Below are 25,829 nucleotides of genomic sequence, written 5' to 3' on the forward strand. Positions count from 1 at the left end.
TGGCTATGATGGGGGAACCTTTATCATGGAACAGCAATAAATTCCTCAAGGCTTAGTATAAAATAAGCAAAATGACAGTGAAAAATCTCTGTAAGACAGGAAGACTGCAGAACTGTGTCACATGCTTTAGAACTAGGATTTTATGCAGGTCAAATCATGTTTGTCAGTCCTCTCCCTGTCCCCCAAACTGTGCAGGGTAGGTTCTGGTGCTATCAAAGCATGGCTGTCAACTTTGCCATTCCATCTCCTGCCAAAGTTATATGAGTAGCTTATGTTTTTCCCCAGGCCCCAGTCCAATTACTTTGAGCAAAATTTGAAAGAAAGTAATTCCATTCCACAAAAAAGTACTCTTAAACATTCAAGGAGATGGGCTACAACTTGTTGACAGATAGTTCTAGCCTCACCCAGCTGCCTCCTCATAAGCATTTGATACTGTGATTTATACTGTGAGCTCCATTTGACTCAAAGAGACAAATATTATTATTGGGAAAACTAGGAATTCTCCATTTTTTTTAAACAAAAGAAGTTTACAGACCTGTAGAGGAAAGGGTGTTAGAAAAAGAAAATGTTACAAAGCTGTGGTTTACACTTGAAATAAAAACAAACTCAAATAAGGTTTATTTTACCCTTCTGGGAGGAAGTGAAGACTAAACTAGTCACAATTCAATTATATAAATATTTGTATTGTCATTCCTGCATCAGGCAGTTCTAGCTGTGGAAAGAGCCAGGCTAAGAGGCCACAGAGCTCTTGAGACCCACCCTTCTTCTGAGGAGTACAGCTGTGCTGCCCACATCCATAAACTTGGGACATGTTTAAATAGTTGCTGCTTTGAGAAACTCTAAAGCAACATTCAGGAGAGTCAGGGAGCTCTCTCCTGTTTCTCTCATCTCTCTCAAAGAAGCTTTCTTGTTGGGGAAAAAGAAAAACAAAACAAAACTGTTTTCCTATCTTCTCTTCTCCACATTTCCAGAGGAAAAAGTACAGTATTATGCTTTCTTGACCTCTGAGCTCTTCTTTTGCAAGTACATCATCAGCCTTCTACACCCCAGCCTGGACCACACCCTCCTTTCCCTTCCTTGCTCCCAGACCTCACAGATTCCAGAAACCCTTGCTCTATTCTTTCTCTTTCAAAGCTCTTAATTTTTCTTGTTCCCAATCTGACTGAATCCATTTATTCTTTCACACAGGGTTAAACTTGGGTGGTGGTTTGATGTGTAAATACATCTCGGTTATACTTTCTTTTCTTCTTTTTTTTTTTTTGCGATACTTGGGTTTGAACTCAGGGCCTACACCTTGAGCCACTCCACCAGCCATTGTGTGTGTGTGTGTGTGTGTGTGTGTGTGTGTGTGTGTGTGTGTGTGTGTTTCTCGAAATAGGGTCTCACGAACTATCTGCCTGAGCTGGCTTTCAACTGTGATCCTCCTGATCTCTGCCTCCTGTGTTATGATTGTAGGCGTGAGCCACCAATGTCCAGCGGTACTTATTTTTGTGTATTCCCTCTCTGCCCCTTCTCTAGAATTTAGACCAAGAAACAAGGCATCGCCTTTAACAGAGTATCCAGGAAACTGGACTAAGCTGTCAAAATTTTCTCTCTTAGGTTGGGCTGTTCTTAAATCTTTGCTGCCAAATTGATTTTATTAACTCCCAGTGTTTCTACATTTTGGTCCTCTCTGAAGCTTCTTTTCTTTTGAACCTATTTTTTTTGTGTCTGGTAACAACAACTAACATTTATACAGACCATATTATGTTCAGACAGAATTATTCCCGTTTATAGAAGATACTGATGCATAGAGAGGAAAAAAAAAAAAACTTGCTCAAGGTCACACAGAAAATAGTTGAGCCGGAACTCTACCCAAGCTGTACATTTATTACACTCAGACTTCGAGGTTAACGGATCTGGTGCCACCTGACTATGTTTTCTTCTTTTGGGGCTGGCAATCCACATAATTTACCAAGCTTCTTTGATCCTCAGTTTCCCTTTCAATAAAATCGAGATAAGGCGCTCTTTGAAAGTCAGCGGTAAATGAGAGTCTGTGGAAGATCTAGTTCAGTCCCTAGCACTCGGTAACTGTCAATGCCCCTATGCACCCCAACTGAAGCACCTCGTAGGCGGAGCGGGTCCTACTCCTTTAATACTCTCATCCTACTTTGTGAAGTCCAATAACATTAGTTTAAGACAAACATCCAAGGGACTTCTGCCTGCATCCAACCAGCACACTGGCCAGAATCTAGTTTTATTTCCGCATCTCTCTGAGTCCTGGTCTTAGGCTTGCCACACCGTGCCACCAGCTGCTTCTCCAGCCGGTCTCTCTCTCAGTGTGGGATTCCCACCCCGAGTTCTCTCGCCTTACCATGGCATCGTAGCGCAGGGCGTTCATGAAGTGCGCCACCTCGGTGCCTTTGTACACGGTGAACCAGATGGTGCCCTGGTATTGGTCGCCAGCGTCCAACAGCAGAACGTTGGATTCCGCTCGGCGGATCTGCTCTACCTTGGTAAAGAGCCGCGCCACGCCGCCTACGCAGAGGCTGGCGTTGTTGCATTTGGTGGAGTCCTCGCTGGTCTGCTCCAGCCGGCTGTGCATATCGTTGGTGTGCAGGATCGTGAGCTCCCAGGCGCCAGCTGCGGGCCACAGCAGCGCGTTCAACGCTAGGAGCAGCAACTGTGGCGCTGGCGCGGCTGGGGCACACATGGCAGCGGCGCGTGGAACGGGCGCTAATGCCCGTGAGCTGGCAGAGCGCAGGCTAGTGCAGCGCCGGGCTAGGCGCCCGGGCTGGAAGGGCGGGGCCGGGGGCGGGGCCCCCTTCAGCCCGCTGGCTGGCCCAACAGCTCAGTGCGCCTGCAGTGGTCACCCGATCCGACCTTGGCACCGGGCTCCCGGGGCGGGAGGCTGCACCCACCCACTGCCCGTCGGAACAGCGAGGAGGTTGTTCCGAGCGGGGAGGTTGTTCAGGGCAGGGAGAGGCACCGGCCGCGGTTCGGAGTCCTGCGCGAAGTATGGGCGCACGCGGTCCCATTGCGGTGCGCCGATCAAGCTGGGGGGTGCGCCTTGCGGTAGCATCCTCGCGGATGCTTACCCGGGGTACTCACCAAAACGCATGGTGAGATGCCAGCCTCGCTGAAGTTTGGGAGCGCCCGAAGCCTACGTTGCGTAGATTTGGAATCCCAGACGCGAAGAAAACATTGGGATGCAATGTTTTTTTATAATTAAAACCTTAGTGGTGAGACGGCGGCCTTGAGTGGACAGTCCCCGGAAGCAAAAACGATCGTTAGGACGAAAAAAAAATCCCGACAGCTCTGTGGCTGTGTGGGCTTGCTATTGCCTTTCCTAGGGTTTCTAACCATCTTTTCTTTCTGACTTATTTTTGAGATTTTGAGGATGGTGTGTGTGTGTGTGTGTGTGTGTGTGTGTGTGTGTGTGTAGAAAGGAAAGAATAGGAGTCCATACAATAAACAGACATCAATATCATCCAATTAAAATTGCTGCAGAATTTCCCTCTGTTTAGTGGGTTAATTCTTGAGTTTAAATGGCATATAATCAATCATCTAGCAGCTTTGAGGAGGAAGGGGAGACAGAATTAGTTTTATTTCTTCACTATGTGTGTCCCACACATTTCCTAGAATAGCATATTTAATCCTCACACTTCTTCAAAATCGATCAAGCCAATCTTCCTTTATAAAGTGTTTTAAATTGTGGTAAAATATGAGTAACCTAAATTTTGACCATTTTAAGTGCACAGTTCAGAAACATTAAATAATTAAGTACGTTCACATTGTTGTACTACCATCACCATCATCTATCTCTAGAATTTTTTCTTCTTCCCAAATTGAAACTCTGCAGTTATGGAAGGACTACCTTATTCCCTTCCTCCACAGACCCCAGCAACAAACAAACTACTCTTTTTTTTTTTTTTTTTCTTCCGTGGTACTGGGGCTTGAAGTCAGCACCTTGTGCTTGCTGGGTAAGCGCTTTACCACTTGAGCCACTCCACCAAACCTATTTTCTATTGAGTGTTTTTGAGATAGAGTCTGGATCCTGCCCCTCCTGGCTTAGATCCTGGATCCTTCTGATCTCTACCCTCCTGTAGCTAAGGTTACAGGCAGAAGCCACTAGCTGAACATTCTACTTCTTTCTACTTTTCATGAATGTGATTACTAGGCTCATTATATTTGTCCTTTGTGACTGGCTTGTTTCCCTTAGCCTAATGGCTTCATCCATGTTGTAGCATAGTAAGGCAAAATTTTTTTCATTTATAAGGCTGAGTAATATTCCATTTTATGCATATGCCACATTTTATTTAACCATTCGTCAGTTGATAGATACTTGGACTGCTTCCACCTTTGACTCTTGTGAATAATGCTGCTATGGACATGGATGTACAAATACCTATCAAAGCTCCTGCTTTTACTTCTTTTAGTTATATACCCAGAAGTGGAATTGCTGGATCATATGATAGTTTCATGTTTAATTTTTTTTGTGGAACTACCACACCTTCTTCTAGAGCAGCTGCAGTATATTACATTCTCACCAGCAGTACACAGGATTCCAGTTTCTCCATGTCCTCAACACTTATTTTCTTTTGTTTGTTTGTTTTAAGGGATAGCCACCCTAAGGGATGTAAAGTGGTATCTTGCTGTGTTTAGATTTGCATTTCCTTAATGATTAGTAACTATGGAGCATCTTTGCTTGTACTTATTTGAACATTTGCACGTTTTCTTGTAGACATACTTACTCATGCCTTTTGTCTGTTTTGAGTCATGGAATTCTTTATACATTCTAGATATCAATCCCTTAGCAGACCTATGATTTGAAAATATTTTCTCACATTCAATGGTGAGAAAAATAGAGTACCAGCATCAAGTGCCATATACCTAAAATGTCTCTTTTTTTTCCCAAGACTCTTGCTAAGTCAAGAGGACATGAAAGTGGGCTGAGAAAAGGAGGATAGGGCTATCTGGGGGCCACTAACTCCCTCTCTTGCACACTGGGAATGGGAGTAAACTGGTGTTATCTAGAAGACAACCTGCTTCCTGCACATCTGCTAAGTCAGCTACTCCTTGGAATGCTGAGCTAACGATGTCATTGCATATGTAGTCTAACTTATTAAGCCCTTCTGCCCGTGGTAAGCAGTATGGAGCAAAGCACCATGGAAGATAAATGTTGCTAGTCCTGGCAGCCAACACTGAACCTTGGACTTGGACAAAGCAGAAAGGAGAGAGAGGTGCTCTTGGTGCAGCCAGCAGCCACTGAATCTTAGCAATGAGTGCTGTGGAGGTAAGATCTGCTAGAACTCTTTGGTGTGGTTTTCTGCCTAGCCCACCACCACTGGATGCTTCCTGCTTAATGTGGTCACCACTGGACATTTGGCCTTATTAGTAAGTTTATTGTCCCTGTTACTTTCCTTGTTATTGTCCATTAACCTTGTATCTCACATGCTACTCCCAAGTGTTTTCTCTGTCTTTGGGCTGTAGGCACTAGAAATAGGACTTTTTTCCCACTCTGTTGATAAAGTGCTTTGATGCACAATTTTTTTTGTAGTGCCTCGTTGATTAGTCCTGGGCCTTGTGCATGCCAAGTATGTGCTCTACCACTGAGTTACATTCCAGCCCCGACACTTAATTTCAATGAAGTCTGATTTATCTATTTATGCTTTTGTTGTCTGTGGTTTTGGTGTCATATCCAAGAAATCACAGCTAAATATGATGTCATGAATCTTTCACTTCTGTTTTCTTCTGAGTTTTAAAATTTTTGGCTTTTACATTAGATCGTTAATCCATTTTGAGTTAGTTTTTGCAAATGGCATAAGGTAAAATTCCAAATTTATTATTTTGCATATGGATATCCAGTTTTCCCAGTACTGTTTGTTAAACAGATGCCCCTTGATGATCTTGTTTCTAAAATGTGGGGTTCCAGGCTCAGAGAATATAAGTACTTACCTAGGAACAGTCATATAGACTGAGAGAAGCAGAGCCTGGAGCCACTCAAGTCCCTTGTTTCTGAAACACCCTCTAAAGTTTCAACCTTTACAGGATTTTGCCCCCTACCCTGCCCCCTCTTGAGACCAGCTAGGAGCAGAGAGAAGGATTGGGAGGATTTTTTTTAACTTGAAAAATAATTTTAAACTTACAGAAGAGTTTAAATTTACAGTTTACAGAGTTCCTATACACCTTTCACCCATATTCTCCTATGTTAACAACTTATGAAACCATTAAAACTAAGAAGTTAACATTGATGCAAAGCTATTGACTATACTACTGATTTTATTTGTATTTTCTGGCCATTTCTTTAATGTTTCTTTTCTGTTCCAGGATATCTAATCCAAAACACTACATTGCCTTTAGTTTTTGGGCATCTTTTGTCTCCTTAATCTGTGATGCTTTCTCAGTCTTTTTTTTTTTTTTTGTCTTCTATGACTGTGATACTTGCTTTGTTTTGTTTGAGACAGGGTCTTGCCATGTAGCTCAGGCTGGCATCAAACTCATTATCCTTATGCCTCCACCTCCTACTGAGTGCTGGGATTGCAGGAATGAGCCATCATACTGTTCTCATTGCATCATACCTGGAGGAACAAGACATCTCTGTCACTTGTATTTTAAACCTAAGTCTCTGAAATAGTTTCTGAAATTCCTGTCATGGGGATGCTACCAGACTTCTGCTTCAATATCACCCCTAAGCCATTTGTTTGCATGCAGATCTAAAAGGACCTTTGACTATTTATTGGACCAAGTTCAAGCTTCCCAGCCTGGCCTTTAAAAGATCCACCCTTCCCCAGTCAACTTTACCTTCTACCATCTGTTTCTCCTTTTTCCTGCCTTCCAGACCTCTTCTCCTAGTTTGCCTCACGCTAAGGCCCAGCTTCCTTTATATTCTAGTTTAGATCAACAGGAAATTTCTTTGACTCCATCAGACAGCAGTGAGCTTTCTATTGTGTAATTTCCTGGACTGTTCCTACAATATTACTTTAACGTGTTTTTTACTTTTTTCCCCATGTGTTTAAAATGTGTATTTTATCTTCCCTCCAAGTGATGAACAGAGCAGTTGCTATGCAATTCAAGTAGCACTAATCTAAAATCAATGAGTGATAGTATGAAAGACAGACTTTAGCTCTCTGAGAGTTGATGATGCTGCACATAAAGCAAGGCTATGTGTACTAAACAGTTTCAGGGCATGAAAATTTCCCAAGTCAACTGAGGAAGGAAGGATACACTTCATGGACTTTTCCATGGCAGGGTGCTTGACAGACACTCAACATTTGATTTATTGCTTCATTGATTGGTTAGACTTAAGAAAGCCATGGAGCAAATGTTAATAATGCAGGATAAACTTTAAAGTTTCTATTATCAATAGCCATTAAATTGGAAAAACCACACACAAAAAAAACCAGAAAATTTTCTTCTAGTATTTGAGAACTATTATCTGATCCAGCAAAGAGCTCATATCAATGACCAACATTTGAAGTGCATTTTATTTTATTTTATTTTTGACAGGACTAGGGTTTGAATTCATGGCTTCATGCTTGCAAATCAGGTGTTCTACTGTTTGAGCCACATCTTCAGTCTATTTTGCTCTGGTTACTTTGGAGATGGAGTCTTGCAAACTATTTGCCTGGGCTGCCCTTAACTTTCGATCTTCCCAATCTCAGCCTCCCAGGTAGCTAGGATTACAGATGTCAACCACCTGCACTTAGCTGTAGTGCATTTTAATTTAGTGAGTATAGTTTGTATTAGGAAGACAAGTACTTTAACAATAGATCGCACATCAGATTTAATAACAATAGGTTCATTGATTTATTGGAAAACAAATGGGTATTTAAAGCCATTTATTAAATAAATCATAATTGAATTGGAACCATAGATTGGCTCTGGATATAAAAACCTCTGCAAAAATCAATGAAAGCATGCCATGAGAACCAATTAGTTATACAAAATGCACAACAAAGAGTAGCATATATTTCACTATTACAAGTTGTGGGCAACAATCGTATATTCTACTGTTACTTGTAAATTGTGGCCAACAATCCTTATCTATCAGTCAAATTTATAATAAGTATGTGTGTATGAATGTATATTTATTTTTTTCAGGAGTCACTTGTTAAACATTTACCAGTATACCACGGAGCTATCAAATGGGTAATTTAAGTTTCTGTTTTGATGAAAGCTTAGTTTATAGCTTACCACAAAGTCTTTAATGAAGTGCCTATTTATTTTTAAATGTGCTGGCATATTAGATTGAATAGGTGGACTGAATTACAAATCTGACACCTGCTTTGAGGTGAATGCAGGGTAGAAACTGAGAAATTTTTTTGCCCATAGGCATTCTGGCACCCTTGAGTTCCATGCTCAAGGGATGATATTAATTTAATTTTTGTTTTATTGGTGAGAAAACTTATTTAGTATTTAACTTGGATAATGATTTGTCCAAGATCATTCATGTCCAAGTAGGTGGTGGACACATTTTGAACACAATTGCACTTCAATACTCATGTTACCTTGCTAAGTCCTCACAAAAACGTAAGAGGTAGATGTTTTCATACCTCCCCTCCCCATTTTGTGGCAGAACACTTAAAGTCTGTTGTGCTCTCTTGGTAATGTTTAAGTATGCAATACATTATTACCAACCATAGTGGCCGCGTTGTGCAGTAGATCTCCTGTGCTTATTTCTCCTAATGGAAATTTTGTATCCTTTGACCACCAATCTCTCTCTAGACCTTGGTAACCATTCTACTTTCTGCTTCTATGAGTTTGTTTTTTTTCAGATTCCATATATAAATGAGAAGTTTTGGTATTTGTCTTTCTGTATCTGGCTTATTTCAATTAAAATAATGTCCTCCAAGTCCAAATTGTCAATGTTCTTGTCATCTTTTCATTATTGGAATTGTATGGTATCCCATTGTGTATTTCATCTGTTGATGGACCTTACTGATTCCTTATCTGACTATTGTGAATAATGTGACAACCTATTTCTCCTTTCACAGAAGTAAATTGAAGCTCAACATGTTAATTGCCTGTGCTTCCAAAGGCAAACAGGCTTTTCATTAAACCTTTTATGTTAGTAATTCTGTTTCACAACATTTGGTGTCCACACAAAATGTTTAGGTTCTGTTGTCTGTGTCACTGATACCCAAGGAGCAGTCTTCATCTGGGGATTTCTTTTTTTAAATGTTTTAATTTTTTTGTTGGGGTTTGAACTCAGGGCCTCATACTTGCCGGGCCAGTCACTCAGCCAACTCTTTTTTTGTGATTTTTTGGGGGGATAGAGTCTCATGAGCTATTTGCCCAGACTGGCTTCAAATCATGATTCTCCTGACTTCTGCTTCCTGAGTAGCTCGGATTATAGACGTGAGCCACTGGTGTCTGGCTTCATCTGGGGATTTCTGAGGGGGCTACAGAAGCTCACAATATTCCCTTGCTGCCATGCTGTAGGGTCTGTTTGTGCCCAAAGATGACTGTATATTGGCTCCTTTCATAAACCACGAGGAATAGAATGGCTTGGGCCTGAGCCACTCCAGGCCACATAGAACATATGTGTCCAAGGTGTAAAAGGTACAGAGTGTGAGGAGATCACTTGCTTGTACAGGTGGTGACTCTAACGCCTCAGCTCACACTGCCCCCTCCAGCACCCAGGGCAGACAGAGCTCCATGTGCAGCTTGTTTGTCTTAGCCCACTCAGCCCTCAACAACAGACAGATCAACAGAATATTCTTTTCTCCTCCCCATAAAAACCTTGCAGTCTTGTATACTGGGGGTTCCTCCTTTTTCTTAGCCTCCGTCAGAAGTGATAGAAGTTTGAGTCTCTCTCTTTCCATGTAGATCCATGAAGCCCCAAGCAGGCCTTGGGACTCTTCTGGAGGCAGAATCTTTTCTTTCTCGCTCTGGGCAGACAGGTTTAAATATCATTTGCTGCCTTTCAATCCCCCATGTGCCACTACAGTGTATAGTGATATTGTTGGAGCCAAGTTCAAGGCAGTGAAATACATCCTTCTGTTAGATCTCACCAAATCATCAGAATAGAAAAGAATGGTGTACAGCAAGATGAGGGAAATCCTTAATCATTTTTATATGAGATGATCAATATGAGAGCTACAGTAATTCTGAAAGGGAAAACTCCAGAAACTTTGTCCTCTGGTTGACAGGGAACTACTGAAGAACTGCTTTGGGGCTGGAAATACAGCTCAGTGGTAGAGTACTAGCTTAGCATGCCTGAGGCTCTGGGTTTGATCCCTAGCACTGCAAAACAAAGCAAAGCATACAAACCAAAACAATTCCCTTGCCCAGAAACAACTGTCTATGAATCATATATATTTAGTTCCTAGTTCTCCTGAGAAACTTCTAAGATATTCCCTCTGCTTCAGTATGAAATCAATCCTTAGTCTACTGGGGTGAAGACTAACTTTTGTTCCAAAGTCTAATACATTGATGTCTGTATTTCAGGCATGTTATTACTCACACTTTAGAATTAGGGAAGATTCAGAAAAGAATTGTTAATATGATTGAGGAACAAATGAAAATGTATTCAGTGTTTTGCCATTCATATTTTGATTTGAGGAAGAAGAATTGGAATGGTCACCTACTTGTTCATTTATTCAGCAAGTATTTATTGTGCACTTCTGTAAGGCTCTGTGCCTAAAACAGATAACAAGACTTGCCTTCATTGCTCTTATAGTGCAGAGGAGGCTAAAGTGCTGGGTTTAATTATGCCCGTCAACAAGATAATCTCCGGTACTTTAGAATGAGACATTGGAAATAGGATTGGCACAGAGGTTTTCAAATTAAAATGAGGTTACTAGGGTTGGTTCTAATCCTAAATGACTGGTATCCTTCTAAGGGGGAAGTTTGGACACAAAGACAGACATATACAGAAGGAAGACCATGTGAATACACTATCAGGATGCTGCATGTACAGGCCAAGGAATGTCAAAGGTTTCCAGCAAACAACTGGAAACTAGGAGAAAGGCATAGAATAGATTTTCCTTCATAGCTCCTGGAAGAAACTAATCTTGCCGGTATTCTGATCTTGTTTGTCTAGCTTCCAGAACTGTAAAGCACTAAATTTTTGTGGTTTAAGTGGTTTGTGGTATGTTGTTATGGTAGTCCTAGCAAACTAATACACACAAAAAAAATGGAACAATCTAAAGGTGTGTGGTGTGATGCATGGGGCATGTGTGTGGGGCTGGAGGGGTAAGCAGAAGCCATGTATTGTGGAATACTGTAAGGAGCTGTTGAAACTTGTCCTTGTGTCAAAGGAGTGAAGAAAATGGAGAGGCAAGACAAAAGACACAGAGGACTTTTCATTGTTATTTGTTTTAAATCATAGAAGGGAATATTTTCCCAGCAGCTCAGAGATAGGGTCCTTGCCAGCAGAGGAAAAATAAGGAGGAAGACATGAAAGTGACACATCAGGCAGGTCCTTGGGCAGTTTTTTGCCAACCAAAATGCTGTGGATATTTGATTTCATATACCTGTTGACTGTTAGCATGTGAATGAAATTCTAAAAGCTATATCAATTAACCTGTTTTAAAACCAATGATTCATTTTTCCCCAGTAGAGTTTTAAGTTCAAGAAAAAAAGTTGTTTAGGCTGGTTAGAAGAAGATATGCCAATTGATAAGGAGTCTGTGCTGAAGGTCAAGCTCTGAAATTTCCCAAGGGCAAACCTAGATTCTCAGTGGTGCTTTTCTTTTCCTTCCTTCCTTCCTTCTTCCTTCCTTCTTATTTACAGTGCTGGGGTTTGAATTCAGGGCTTCTGCACTTTCTAGGCAGATGTCTAAATCCTAGATTCTCAAAAGGAGTAGCAAGTGTGAGCCAATCTTTTCTTTAATAATATACTCATTTTTGAGTGCTATTGCTTTTTTTGCTAAAAGTATTTTTTATAACAGGCATTATTTATTAAGTGCCTCTTAAATTTCAAAAAGTAGTTTTTAAACCATCTATTAAGTCATTATAGACAAGACAGGGAAGATGACAAATAAACCATTATATAGAAACAGATCTTCTAGATTTTCCCATTGTCTCAAAAGAGATTCTCTAAAAAAAAAAGGATGGATCAGGAAAATTTATGGAAAAGGACTGCTTTCCCAAAGCTTATTTGAATCACACTATGGTAACTCTTGTGAGAACCTTCTATTAGTAGCTAAAAACAGCTATTGTCTAAAACCAAGAATTATAAGAAAGTTTTCAGATATATTTAGAATATAACCTGCATTGATATTGTAACAGTCTTTCCCCCAACACTCCTTTGTGAGTTGAGCTTGGCAGAGTTACTTTCTTTTTTTTTTATTGTTCTGGGGTACATTGTGACATTTACAATATATTCTTACAATATATCATAGTTGAATTCATACCCTCAATCATTCTCCTTATCCTCTTCTTCCAATTCCTGGAACAGTTTCAACTGGTCCATTTTTCTATTTGCATACAAGTGTACATAAAATTTGCACCTTATTTACCCTCCTATACTCTTTCTCCATTTAGAACCTGTTCTGCCTTCCTATTTTGTTTTTGTAAAAAAAAAATGACATTTTTGTTTGTTTGATATAGCTGTATGTTGGTTTCCTTGTGACATTCCCATGTATATATGTATTATAACCTGATTTGGTTCATCTGCTCTATTTTTTCTTCTTTCTACTTTAGTCCCCTTGCTTTGGTGATTTCAACAGGTTTAAAAATTCTGTATTCATTCTTGTATAGGAAGTACATCAACCATATTTACCTACTTAACTTCCTTCTTTTACCCTCCCCATCTTGTGTGACCTGTTTTTCATAGTATTGCTGTATTTGTGTTAGGTCTATATTCCACATATGAGAGAAAACTTGGCTTTTGGCCTTTTGAATTTGGCTAACTTCACTTAAGATGATGTTCTCCAGTTTCATCTGTTTATCTGCAAATGATAAAATTTCATTCTTCTTTGTGGCTGAATAAAATCCCACCATATAAAAAATTCCACATTTTCTCATGTGTTCGTCAGCAGTGGGACATCTTGGCTGTTTCCATAGCTTAGCTTTTATGAATAGCTACAATAAACATGGGTGTGCAGGTGCCTTTGTTGTAACCTGACTTACATTCCTTCAGTTATATATCCCTAGGAGTGGAATTGCTGGATGGTATGGCAGATCTATTTTTAGGTTTTTTTTGAGGATCCTCCATATTGTTTTTCATAGTGGTTGTACTAATTTACATCCCTACCAACAGTGTATGAGGGTTCCTTTTTCCACACAACTTCACCAACATTGTGGCTCAAGTGGTAGGTAAGAGCACCTGCCTAGCAAACCAGAGACTGAGTTTGAACCCCAGTGCTGCCAGAAAAAAAAGTTTGGACAGTGTTGCTTTTTTTGGAAGGGGGGGATACTGGGGTTTGAAACCAGAGCCTACACCTTGAGCCACTCCACCAGCCCTTTTTTGTGAATAGAGTCTCGTGAATTATTTCCCCAGGCTGGCTTCAAACCATGATCCTCCCGATCCTCTTGATCTCTGCCTGAGTAGCTAGGATTGCAGGTGTGAGCTACTGGAGCCTGGCTGGACAGTTACTTTTGATTCCCCTTTCTTTGCCCATCGTTCTTAATTCTAAAGAAAAAGTTGCACCTAATAGTCAAGGTGTAAGTAATGTTTATTTAACTTTATAGAACCCAGAACATCTAGTGATCTTCAGATAACATCAGAGTATGCAATTTCCCTTCTTATTCTTTAATTATAAGCATCAACTAACACAAAGCATGTAAGTTGCTTGATGTTTGCCTTGTAGAAAAGGAACATGTTAGCCAGGCACCAGTGGCTCATACCTGTAATCCTAGCTAGTCAGGAGATAGAGATTAGGATGATCATGGTTCAAAGCCAGCTGGGACAAATAGTTTGCAAACCCTATCTCAAAAAACAAAACAAAACAAAAAAACTCATCATAAAAAAGGTCTGGTGGAACAGTTCAAGGTGTATGCCCTGAGTTCAAACCCTAGCACCAAAAGAAAAAAGGAAAGTAACATGTTTGGAATTAACTCTAGGAGGTCAAAGTCCATTATGATATTTGGGGGGGTACACACAGGTCTCGGATGATGAAGACCCTGCTGAGCATGTAGACTCCCATCTTTTCCCTCCCTCTAAAAACCCTTCTACCTGTGAGTTCCTGAGAGGGGCTTTGAGGGTGATAGTCCCTCCATTTTTCACAGAATGCTGGTCCTTGAATAAAACTGATTTCTTTCTCATCACCACTCATTGCCCAAGTATTGACTTTGGAGCAGTGAGGAGCCAGAACTGAAATAAAATGGTGTTTTAAAACTTAAATTGCAGGAAAAAGAAAATAATTATATTAATTGTTTGAAAATTAAAAAAAAAATCAGTATGAGACATTCGGCTTAGAAGAATCAAAAAATTTAGTAGGAACACAGATCTTCCAGGACTAGATTGGAAATTTCAATATGAAGTTATTCCTTTACAAGAAAAACCTGTTCAGCTCTTCCTCGGAGAGCTTAGGAGCAATATGACTCCATAACACACTTTAATGTTACTGTGGAAATACTATTTTCCAGTAAAAGAAACCATGGGTTCTTGGGAAAATAAATGATTCTATGTCTCAGGCAGTGTGACATCCATGGCACAAATAAGAATATAGGAAGCTTCATGACCTCACTGCTAGCAGATGAGGTAATCTGTATTAAAACAAGCAGCAAGTCCTCTCCCAAATTGCTATGAGAAATTCAGACCATAAACAACTTCATGTAATTGCTGTTCCAACACTTGAAGTCCATGTTGGCTGTCATTGTCAAATATCTATTCTGACTTCTTTTTCAGAAATACCAAGTCACACTGCTTTCTACACCAACACATTCTTTCCAGCTCAGAGGTTCTGAGTTTTTTCTGTGCAATGTACCTTTAGGCAGTCTGGTGAATCCTATGAATGCCCTTCAGAATAATGTTATAAATGAATAAATTGGATTACAGAGGAGACTATCATGAAATAGAGTTATTTTGAAAATTAATGGTATAATTACATACAAAGTATATATATTTTTTCTTTTTGGCAGTACTGGGATTTGAACTCAGGTGCTCTACCTCTTGATCTATGCCCCCCAGACGTTTTTGCTTTGGTTATTTTTCAGACAGGGTCTTGAGTTTATGCCTGCGCCAACCTGAACCTCTAACCTCCTGTTCATGCTTTCCGAGTAAGTGATATGATAGATGCATGCCACTGCACCCAGGTAAAGAGATAGGGTCGCACTGACTGCTTGCCTGAGCTGTCTTTGAACTGCAATCCTCCTAATCTCTGCCTACGGAGATTTTTTATTAATGCATTAAATAACAAAAGCTAACTGAAAACCTTGGTACGCTAAATATTATTTTTAGTGTTAAGGCAGTAGTTGTTTAGCATGAGTAAGAGAATTAAACTATGGGTAGCTTTTGACAAGGCAACACAGGTATCATGTTGGATATCCAGTTGATTTTGATTGTTTTTTGTTTTAAAATATGAACACAAGAGTTGATGATCTCAGTTAGCAAAATATATTGTGAATGGAGTTAAAGCTTCTTCACTTTATTTTACAGAGTTTACATGGACAGACTTTTTTCTTTTCTTTTTTTTTTGTTGTTTTATTATTCATATGTGCATACAAGGCTTGGGTCATTTCTCCCCCCTGCCCCCACCCCCTCCCTTACCACCCACTCCTCCGCCCCCTCCCTCTCCCCCCCACCCCCTCAATACCCAGCAGAAACTATTTTGCCCTTATCTCTAATTTTGTTGAAGAGAGAATGTAAGCAATAATAGGAAGGAATAAGTGTTTTTGCTGGTTGAAATAAGGATAGCCAAACAGGGAGTTGACTCACATTAATTTCCTGTGCATGTGTGTTACCTTCTAGGTTAATTCTTTTTGATCTGACCTTTTCTCTAGTTCCTGGTCCCCTTTTCCTATTGGCCTCAGTTGCTTTTAAGGTATCTGCTTTAGTTTCTCTGCGTTAAGGGCAACAAATGCTAGGTAGCTTTTTAGGTGTCTTACCTATCCTCACCCCTCCCTTGTGTGCTCAAAGTTCAATCCCCTTGTTGTGTTTGCCCTTGATCTAATGTCCACATATGAGGGAGAACATACGATTTTTGGTCTTTTGGGCCAGGCTAATCTCACTCAGAATGATGTTCTCCAATTCCATCCATTTACCAGCAAATGATAACATTTCGTTCTTCTTCATGGCTGCATAAAATTCCATTGTGTATAGATACCACATTTTGTACAGACTTTTTTCAAAGAACAACATATTTCAGCCACCAGTGAAGGTCAGTGGCAGAGCATTTGCCTAGCATGTGTCAACCCTGGGTTGAATATCAAGTAATGCAAAAAAAAAAAAAAAAAGACACCACAGTTTTTAAGTTAAACTTCAATTGTAGTCATCTTTTTGGTCCAAAAATAACAATGAGTTCATCTTTGGCTTATGCTAAGGTCTGAATGTGCCTTCAAAATTTATGTGTTTAGCCAGGCACTGGTGCCTCACGCCTGTAATCTTAGCTACTCAGGAGGGAGAGATCAGGAGGATCACAGTTTGAAGCCAGTTCTGGCAAATAGTCCATGAGACCCTACCATGAAAAAACTCTTCACAAAACAGAGCTGGTGGAGTGGCTCAAGGTATAGGCCCTGAGTTCAAGCCCCAGTACCACACACACACACACACACACACACACACACACACACAAAATTCATGTCTTTAAAAAATTAATCCCTGATAAACAGTGTTGAGAGGTGAGGCCTTTTGGGAGGTGGTTAGGTCTTGAGGGCTCCACCTTCATGAATGAATTAATGCCATTATAAAAGGATTTGATAGAAGGTGTTTTGCATCCCCTCCCCCATTTTTCCTTCCGTCTAAAATTTTCATGATATCAATTCAAATAAGTGTGTTACATGCCCTTTTGGCTTGTGAGGATTACCATAACTTTTACCTTGCTTTTTTACACAATATGCCTTTTGGGAGGCAGATTTTCATGGAATGAAGGGCAGGAAATTATCAGATCACACAACAATTTGGACACAACAGGCTGAGCTTCTCCTCAACTGAGCTGTGTGATTATGCACATTTGGGAATTTGAAATTTCTTTCTATTTTTCATTTATTAAGTTTTGACTGTGTTTGGTCATAAGAGAATATAATAAATTCACAAATAAGACAAGCTTACTGTAGCTTACCAAATTTTGTTTGTTTTGTTTTACACTTTTTATGTCAGTAGACAACCTAGAATTGGAAAATAGTCTTTTACAGAAGCGCTCCTGCATAATACTGACTAGAAATGATGATAGTAGGCCTCATTACGTTGTTCTCAAATTTGGGTGTAAAGAGCTTTTGTTCTCTTGTGGGACTGGGGTTTGAACTCAGGGCTTTGTGCTTACAGAGCAGGTGCCCTTCTGCTTGAGCCACACCTCCAGTCCATTTTGCTCTTGTTATTTTGGAGATGGGTGTCTCTCAAATATTTCCCTGGGCTGGCCTCAGAATGTGATCTTCCCAATCTCAGCCTCCCAAGTAGATAGGATTACAGGTGTGAGCCACTGGTACCCAGCTGGAAGTATATGTTATTTTCACCACAAAGTGTAATGTTTTCTGCAGGTTTTTTTTTAACATGTACCTTTATCAGATTAAGGAAGATACCTTTTATTTTTATCTTATTGCAAGATTTTGATAATGCTCATTTTTTTTGAAAAAGAGAAATCTGAAAACACTCAGAATACTTCAGAAGTTGATCAAAATATGGGTTATTTAGATGACATTAAAATTGATAAAGATTCAGAATCTTTTTTTTTTTTCAGCACTGGGGACTGAAACCAAGGCCTCATGCATGCTAGGCAAACATGTAACCATGAGCTACATCCCCAGCCTCAAGATTCATAACCTTTTCCTTTAAGATATAAATTATGTCCTCCAGCATTTAAGCTTAAAAGGATAAATAATATACTAGCATACTGAATTAAAAATATGTAGAAAGAATTATACACCATAACTAAGTGGAACTTATTTCTGATATACAAGATGGTTTTACCATCCAGAAATCAATTAATGTAATCAATTAATGTAATTCTAGGTACTCAAGAGGTGGAGATCAGGTGGATTTAGGCCGCAGGCTAATCTGGGCAAAAAGTTAGTAAGACCTATCACAACCAATAGGCTGTGCGTGTGCTTATGTGCACCGTTATCCCGCTGTGTGTGGGGGGGTGTAAATAGGGCGAGTCAGTAAAGGCTGGCCCAGGCAAAAAGGCAAGACCTTATCTGAAAAATAACCAAAACCAAAAGGGCTGGGGTGTGTGGCTCAAGTGGTAGAGCATTTTCCTAACAAGCTCAAAGCCGTTAGTTCAATCCTCAGTACCACTGGAAAAAAATCAACTAATGTAGACCACATGTCAACAGGCAGAAGAAAAAAAAATCATAAGATAATAATTAATAAGTTAAAAATTAATAATATAAGGTAATATAGTATAAAGGTAATTAATCATAAGGTAATAGTTATAAGTTAATAATTAATCATAGTTAATGTAGAAAAAGTATTTTCTAAAAGGAAAACACATTCATAAAAAAAAACCTCAGCATCTTAGGAACAGAAAGAAACTTCTTCAACTTGATAAGTAACAACTAACACCGTGCTTAATGGTGTGAAACTTGAAGCATAAAATCAAGAATAGGACAAAGTTGTCAGGTGCCGGTGACTCACAGCCTGTCACCCTAGCTACTCAGGAGGAAGAGATCAGAAGGATCATAGTTTGAAGCCAGCCTGGGCACATAGTTCTGGCGGCCCTATCTCAAAAAAAAAAAAAAAATCACAAAAAAGCGCTTGTGGAATAGCTCAAGGGGCAGAAAAAGATTTCTGCATTACTCTTTATTTTTGAGGGTATCAGGGTTTGAACTCAGGGCTTCATGCTTGCTAGGCAGTGGTTCCACCACTTGAGCAATTTTACCAGCCCTTTTTTGTGTTGGGTATTTTTGAGATAGGGTCTCCTGAACTGTTTACCTGAGCTGGCCTTGAACTGTGATCCTCCTAATGTCTGCCTCCCAAGTAACTAGGATTAGAGGCATGAGCTACTGGCACCCGGCCTTCACCACTCTTCTCCAAAAACATAAGAAAGTCCTAGTTTATTTAATAACACACACACACAAAAAAAAAGGAGAAGAAAAAGTATACTTATGAGAAGGAAGAAATAAAACTGTCTTTGTTAATAGGTGAATTGATTGTCTATGTAGAAAATCTGAAAGAACTAATAAAAACACCCCTGGTACTAAAAAGTAGTTATAGCAGGGTTATAGGATTCAAGGTTACTATGTAAAAGTCAACCACTTTTCCATAATCCAGCAATGAGCAAGTAGAATTTGAAATTTAGTATACAATATTAATTATATTTGCACTTCCCAGAAGTGAAATTGTGGCCAGTAGAGTGGCTCAAGTGGTACAGTGCCTGAGTTCAAACCCCAGTACCTCAACAAGACAAAATAAAACAAGTAAAGTGAAATTCTGAGATCAAAAATCTAACAAAATATGTTCCAGATTTATAGGAGGAAACTATAAAATTATGATGAAAGAAATTAAAGAAGAAAGAAATAGATATTCCATGCTCAGGGAGAGGAAAACAATATTTTCAAGATGTCAGTTTTTCTCCACTTGATCTTTAGATTCAGTACAATTCTAATCAAAATCCCAGTAAGTTATTTTGGGGGTATTGGCAACTGATTCTAAAGTTTATGTAGAGAGGCAAAAAAACCTCAGAATAGTCAACTCAACATTCAATAAGAAGAATGAAGCCAGAGGACTGACATCACCTGGCTTTAAGAGTTACTATATGCTTGTAATCCCAGAACTTGGGAGGCTAAGGCAGGAGAACCATGAGTTCTAGGCCAGCCTGGACTACAGTGAGATCTGTCTCAAAACCAAAAACAAACAAACAAAAATCAAAAGGAGACTTACTATACAGCTACTGCTATGCCAGTCACCAGTGGTTTACTCCTATAATCCTAACTACTCAGGAGACAGAGATCAGGAGGATGGTTGTTCACAGCCAGCCCAGGCAAATAGTTTTTTGTGAGACCCTATCTCAAAAAATAGCTATCACACAAACACAAAAAGCTACTGCTGTGGTTTGAATATAATTTGTCTCCCAAACAGTCATGTACTAGAAGCTTGGTCCCCAGTGCAGTAGGGTTGAGGTAGTAAAACCCTTAACAGATGAAGCCTAGTAGAAGGTAATGTCATGGGGGTGCCATGGTGTCGAACGCATTAATGCTATAATATATAAGAGTGAGTCAAGTCTTGAGGGCCTGGACTAGTTCCCATGAAATTCTTTTTTTCTTTAGCAGTACTGGGAAATGAATCCAGGACCACTGCAATACATCTCAGCCTTTTAAAAAATTTATTTTGAGACAAGGTCTCACTAAGTTGTCCAGGCTAGCCTTGAACTTGCAATTCCTCCTGCCTCAGCCTCCTAAGTAACTGCGATTACAGGCATGCACCATTGTACCCAGCTGGCAATGGGTTGTTGTAAGCAAGCTTGGCACCTCTCCAGAATCCCTCTTCTGCATGTACTCCTGTCACTGTGATACCATCTACAATGAAGCTCTCACCAGATGTAAGTAGGTGAAAGCACCATGGTCTTGTTTCCAGAGTTGTGACCTAACTCAATCTTCTTCATAAAGTACTCAGCCTCAGATATTTTGTTAGAATAATACAAAATGGATTAAGAGAACGACAATAATTAAGAAAGCATAGTACTGGAGAGAGGGATATCTATATCTATATCTATGTTTATATCCATATCTGTCCATATCTATATCTATGTCTATATCTATACCTATATCTATCTATCTATATCTATCTATCTGTCTATCTATCTATCTATCTATCTATCTATCTATCTATCTATCTATCATCTATCTATCTATCTATCTATCTATAGAGAGAGATTTGGATGGAACAGACTAGGGAGTCCAGAAACAGACTCAGATAAATATACATGGTCCTCAACTTATGATGGCTTGATTTGTGACTTTTCAACTTTACAACAGTGCAAAGGTAATGCATGTTTAATAGGGACTAAGAGACCATTCTTTTAATTTTGATCTTTTTCCAGACTAGGGATCATGGGATAAACAAGTGATACTCTAGAGTATAATATGGTAATAATCTGTGATGTTTTGTAGGTTAGGTATATTAAATGAATTTTTTAATTTACAAAGACTTTATTGGTAACCACATCATAAGTCATGGGGCATCTGTGTGGTCAACTAATTCTGGACAAATGAGCAAAGACAATATAATGGGAAAAATGTAGTCATCAACAAATGGTGTTGAACACCTGGATATTCAGAAGCAAAAAAATAGTTTGGACCTTCCACTCTTTACAAAGGTTAACTTAAAATGGATGATAGATCTAAGTGCAAAACACAAAATTATAAAACTCATAGAAAATAATATAGGAGAAAGTCTACATGACTAAGGACATGGTACTGATAACAATCCTAAAGGTGTGATTCAGGAAAGAAGGAGTTGGTAAGCTGGGTGAACATCATTAAAATGAGAACTTCTGCCCTGTGAAGTACACTGTCAAGAGAATGAGCAGACAATCCACAGACGGGGAGAAAATATTTGTAAGAGATACATTTGGTAAAGGACTGTTATGCAAAACAAAAAAAAATACAAAGAACCCTTGAACAAGAAAACAACCTTATTAAAAGGCAAAAGATCTAAGAGATACATCACTGGAGAAAATATTCAGAAAGAAAATAATCATATGAAAAGTTACTCCACATCATATGTCACCAGAGAAATGCAAATTAAAACAGCAATGAGGTACCACTGCACACCTATGTGCAGAATGTCCCAAATCTAGAACACCGACAACATCAAGTGCTGGTGACAGTGTGGAGCAACAGGAACTCTCATTCATTGTCATTGGAAATGTAAAATGGTGCAGTCACTTGGGAAGACAAAGCTAAGCATATTCTCACCATAAGACCCAAAAATTGTGCTTCGTGACATTTACTCAAATGAGTTAAAAACCTGTTTCCACACAAAATACTGCATGTGAGTATTTATAGCAGTTTTATTAATAATTGCCAAAATTTGGAAGCAACCAAAATCACCTTTAGTAGGTGAATAGATAAACAACTGCAGTACATCTGGGCAATGCATATTATTCAGTGCTAAACAGAAATGCACCATAAAGTTGTGAAAAGACATGGAAGAACCTTAAACACATATTACTAGCAGGTGGAGGAAAAGGTGTTATAAATGTACGACTTTGTCATAGGATGTGTGTGTGTGTGTGTGTGTGTGTGTGTTGGGGAAGCAGAGCAGATATACCAAAGGGAAATCTTGGTACCCTCCACTTAATTTTGCCTTGAATATAAAACTGCTCTTAAAACAGCCTATTTTTAAAAAAAAACATTAAAAGTATGCTAGTTCCTTTATCTATCTATCTATCTATCTATCTATCATCTGTCAGCTGATATATATATATATATATATATATAAAGAATTCTCCTTTAGTTGAATATATATATATATATATATCCAAGAAAGAATTTTTCAGTGGTGTCCATAATAGTGATTGTAGAATTTTTAATAAACTTATTTTATCCATTCAATTATAAGCAACTGACAGGTAATACAACTAAAGGAGAATTCTTTTTCCAAAGTAAAATAAGAATGAATTTTCTTAGGAAAAGTAAACCTGCTCATACTTCCAAATGCACATGAAGCTTTCTACTTTCTGGGTGGTGAAGAAGTGCACTCTGGTGATCTGCTGGTGATAAGTTTGTTGTCTCTCTGGCTATGGAGAAACTTTCTTAGGGTAACATGAGGGAGGAGTCTACATTATTAGTGCTTGTCTGTGTGGCAGCACTGAGTGATAATGACCAGCAAGCAGTAAGTAATAATGGGGAGGTTCCTTTATCAGGAAAGTAGTAACACAAGATGCACAGCAAAGCCCCTTTGTGCCTAGAACACTGAGGGTTCTTTTTCAAGCAAAATTTTGTTTGGCAATGTCCTGTTTCCCCACTCTGGTACTGAGGATTGAACCCAAGGGCCTCACACTTGCCTGGCAAATGCTCTACTACTTGAGCCACACCCCATCCCTTCCTTCCTTCTTTCTTTCCTTCCTTCCTTCCTTCCTTCCTTTTTCTTTCTTTCTTTCTTTCTTCTTTTGTGAGTCTGGGATTTGAACTCAGGACTTTGAGCTTGCAAAGCAGGTGTACCACTTGAGACACACTTCCAGCTCATTTTGCTCTGATAATTTTGGAGATAGGGTCTAGCTAATTATTTGCCTGGGCTGGCCTCAAACAGCAATCCTTTATTTCTCAGCCTTCCAAATAGCTAGGATTACAGCCACCAGTGCCTGACTGTTTTTTTGCTTTGTTTTGTTTGGAGACAGGTCTCAGAGTGGTGATCCCTGTGGCACAATTCCTTATTCATGTAAGAAGAAATGGTGTAGTAATTCACTTTTGAAAACTTGCAAAATGAGTTCTCCTGACATTGCCCTATGGTGACAGGATGAAGTACGATGAAGGCCTGGGAGCTGGCTTCCTTGCAGGACAGAGGGAGAGCTGAATAGGCTGATGATCTTTAGAATCATTGATGAGCTAGCTGTGAAAGTTGTGAGAGGTAGTAATTGAGATTGAAGAATATTTCTGTGGGCAATTGAGCAGCCCATTCTCTTTTATTAAAGGGCCCCCAGAAGATAAGTTGTGAAGCCTGATATTAGCCTGCCTGAAGTTCCTGCCCCACACTGTCACTTCCTTTTGCAGAATAATTTACACAAATCTTCAATAACAACCAGCATCCATCACATATGTGCCTTATACTATGTACCTATGCAATCCCATTTAATAATCTCAAAGCCCTATGAAGTAGGTACCTTTGTTACCTGTTTTACAGAAGGGGCAACTGAAGATTTGAGAGTTTATGTGTCTTGCTCAAGATCACAGAGCTGGTGATGAAGAAATCATCCTGCTTAATTTACTAACCTATTCAGCCACTTCCATAGGCTTCTTTGTTTTTTTTCCAAATGTGGATCCCACACTTACCTTAGCTGAGAGGCTTTCAGGTTGGCAAGCTTTAAAGTAGGTCAGGAACATAATCCCATTTTCATGAGAATTACTAATATAAGATTAACCTGATTTCATTGTCTTGACCCTGTAACCCCCACCCTGTCTCAGAACCAGTCTCCAGAGTGATATTTCTATTGTGCCTGTCAGCTCAGGCCTTCAAATGAGACAGAAGAAATGTTACTCACCACTCAGTAGTAAATTCATCTTTTAGGAAACAACTTTGCTGAGATAAAATCCATATACCATAAAAATGTACAGTTCAAGGGCTAGGAGCATGGCTCAGGCGGTACAGTGCCTGCCTAGTAAGACCAAGGCCCTGAGTTCAAACCCTAGTACCACCACCAAAAAAAAAGTACAAGTCAGTGGTTTTTAGTAGAGCCAAGAGTTGTATAACCAGCAGTAAATCAATTTTATAACATTTTTGTTACCCTCAAAAGAAAGCTCCACTAGCAAGCACTTTCCGTTTGGATTATTTCCTCCTTTTGGTTATGAATAATACTGCTATGAACATCCTAGAAGAGCTTTTGGTGTGGCTTTATGTTCTCAGTTCTCTCTAGGAGTAGAAATACTAGCTTTGTGGTGACTCTGTGCTTACAATCTTATGGAATTGCCATGTTTTTCTAAGTACAGGTGGATATGAAGTGGTGTCTCATTATGGTTATGATTTGTACTTAATGCAGTTGCATCCAAACCTTAGTAATGTTGACCATTTTTTCATGTGATTGCTGGCCATTCACACATTGTATTTGGAGAATATCTGCTCAGATCCTTTCCCTATTTTCAAATTAGGTTGTCTTTTTATTTTTGAGTTAATAAGAGTTATTTACATATCGTGAATACAAATCTTTTATAAGACACATGGTTTGCAAATATTTTCTATTATGTGGATTATGTTTTCCATTTCTTTCTTTCCTTTTTTGTTTTTTGCCCCCCTCAGACAGTGTCTTGCTATTTTCTCCAGTTGGCCCTGGACTGTTGATCTTCCTGCCTTGGTTTCTCCAGTACTTGAGTTATAGGACTGCACCATCATGCCACCACGCTTTTGAGAGCATCTCAGATATAATCCTGAGTACCTAGGATTATAGGGTGAGCCACGGGCACCCAGCTCTGAGTTAATTTTTTAATATGGTGTGAAGCAGTATGCAAATTCATGCATTTGCACACAGGTATCTAGCTGTTCTAACATCATCTGTTGAAGACTTTTTCTTTCTCCATTGAATTGTCTTAGGATTCTTGTTGAAAATAAGTTGACCTTAAATATTCAGGTTTATATCTAGACTCTCAACTCTATTCAATTGGTGTATATGTAGTCCTATCCTAGTAGCAAAGTCTTGATTACTATAGTTTTGGGTAACTGCTTTTTTTTTTTGGAAATTGGGAAGTGTAAGAGCCTTTCAATTTGGTTTCCTATCAAAGACTGTTTTGGCAATGTTGGATAACTTTCATTTCCATTATATTTGTTGATCATTATCCAAGCTATTAATTTTTACTGACAATCTTAATGGTTTATTTATCTAGCTGTTCTTAATGTTTGTTTTATTTGCAGCAATTCTTTTGGTTTTTCATACATAAAGACATATCTGAAGAATGAAGAAACTATCTCCTCCTTCCCAATACCAATAATCATATTAATATAGTCATTTTGTCTAATTAGATGACAATATTTCTTGAGGAAGGTTAAGTTGTAGTGGTTATAACAAATATCATGGATTCAATGTAATTCTTAGAGTTTCAGTCTCATGCACAAAAATAGCTTTTCATTTGAACAATATATTTGATTATGATTTC

General features: G+C 39.1%; 1 protein-coding gene and 1 long non-coding RNA gene across 5 annotated transcripts in view; one reads left to right on the top strand and one right to left on the bottom strand.

Moving 5' to 3' along the window:
- Positions 1-2,787, bottom strand: part of Nt5e (5'-nucleotidase ecto) — a 66,164-nt gene extending 63,377 nt beyond the window's left edge. The window contains exon 1 of one of the 2 annotated variants that reach the window (XM_074078603.1): positions 2,354-2,787. In XM_074078603.1, coding sequence (XP_073934704.1) covers positions 2,354-2,692 — 339 coding nt within the window. In that variant the 5' untranslated portion in view covers positions 2,693-2,787. The remainder of the gene's footprint in view (positions 1-2,353) is intronic. The other variant, XM_020184824.2, reaches the window with a different exon arrangement.
- A 2,362-nt stretch (positions 2,788-5,149) lies between these two features.
- LOC141424766 (uncharacterized) overlaps positions 5,150-25,829 on the top strand; it is a 93,332-nt gene continuing 72,652 nt past the window's right edge. For 2 of the 3 annotated variants that reach the window (XR_012449670.1, XR_012449668.1), the window contains exon 1: positions 5,150-5,275. This is a non-coding gene — a long non-coding RNA (uncharacterized lncRNA). Of the gene's footprint in view, positions 5,377-25,829 lie in introns of all 3 variants that reach the window. The other variant, XR_012449669.1, reaches the window with a different exon arrangement.

The sequence above is a fragment of the Castor canadensis genome, chromosome 1 (assembly GCF_047511655.1).
Source record: "Castor canadensis chromosome 1, mCasCan1.hap1v2, whole genome shotgun sequence".
Lineage (NCBI taxonomy): Eukaryota > Metazoa > Chordata > Mammalia > Rodentia > Castoridae > Castor > Castor canadensis.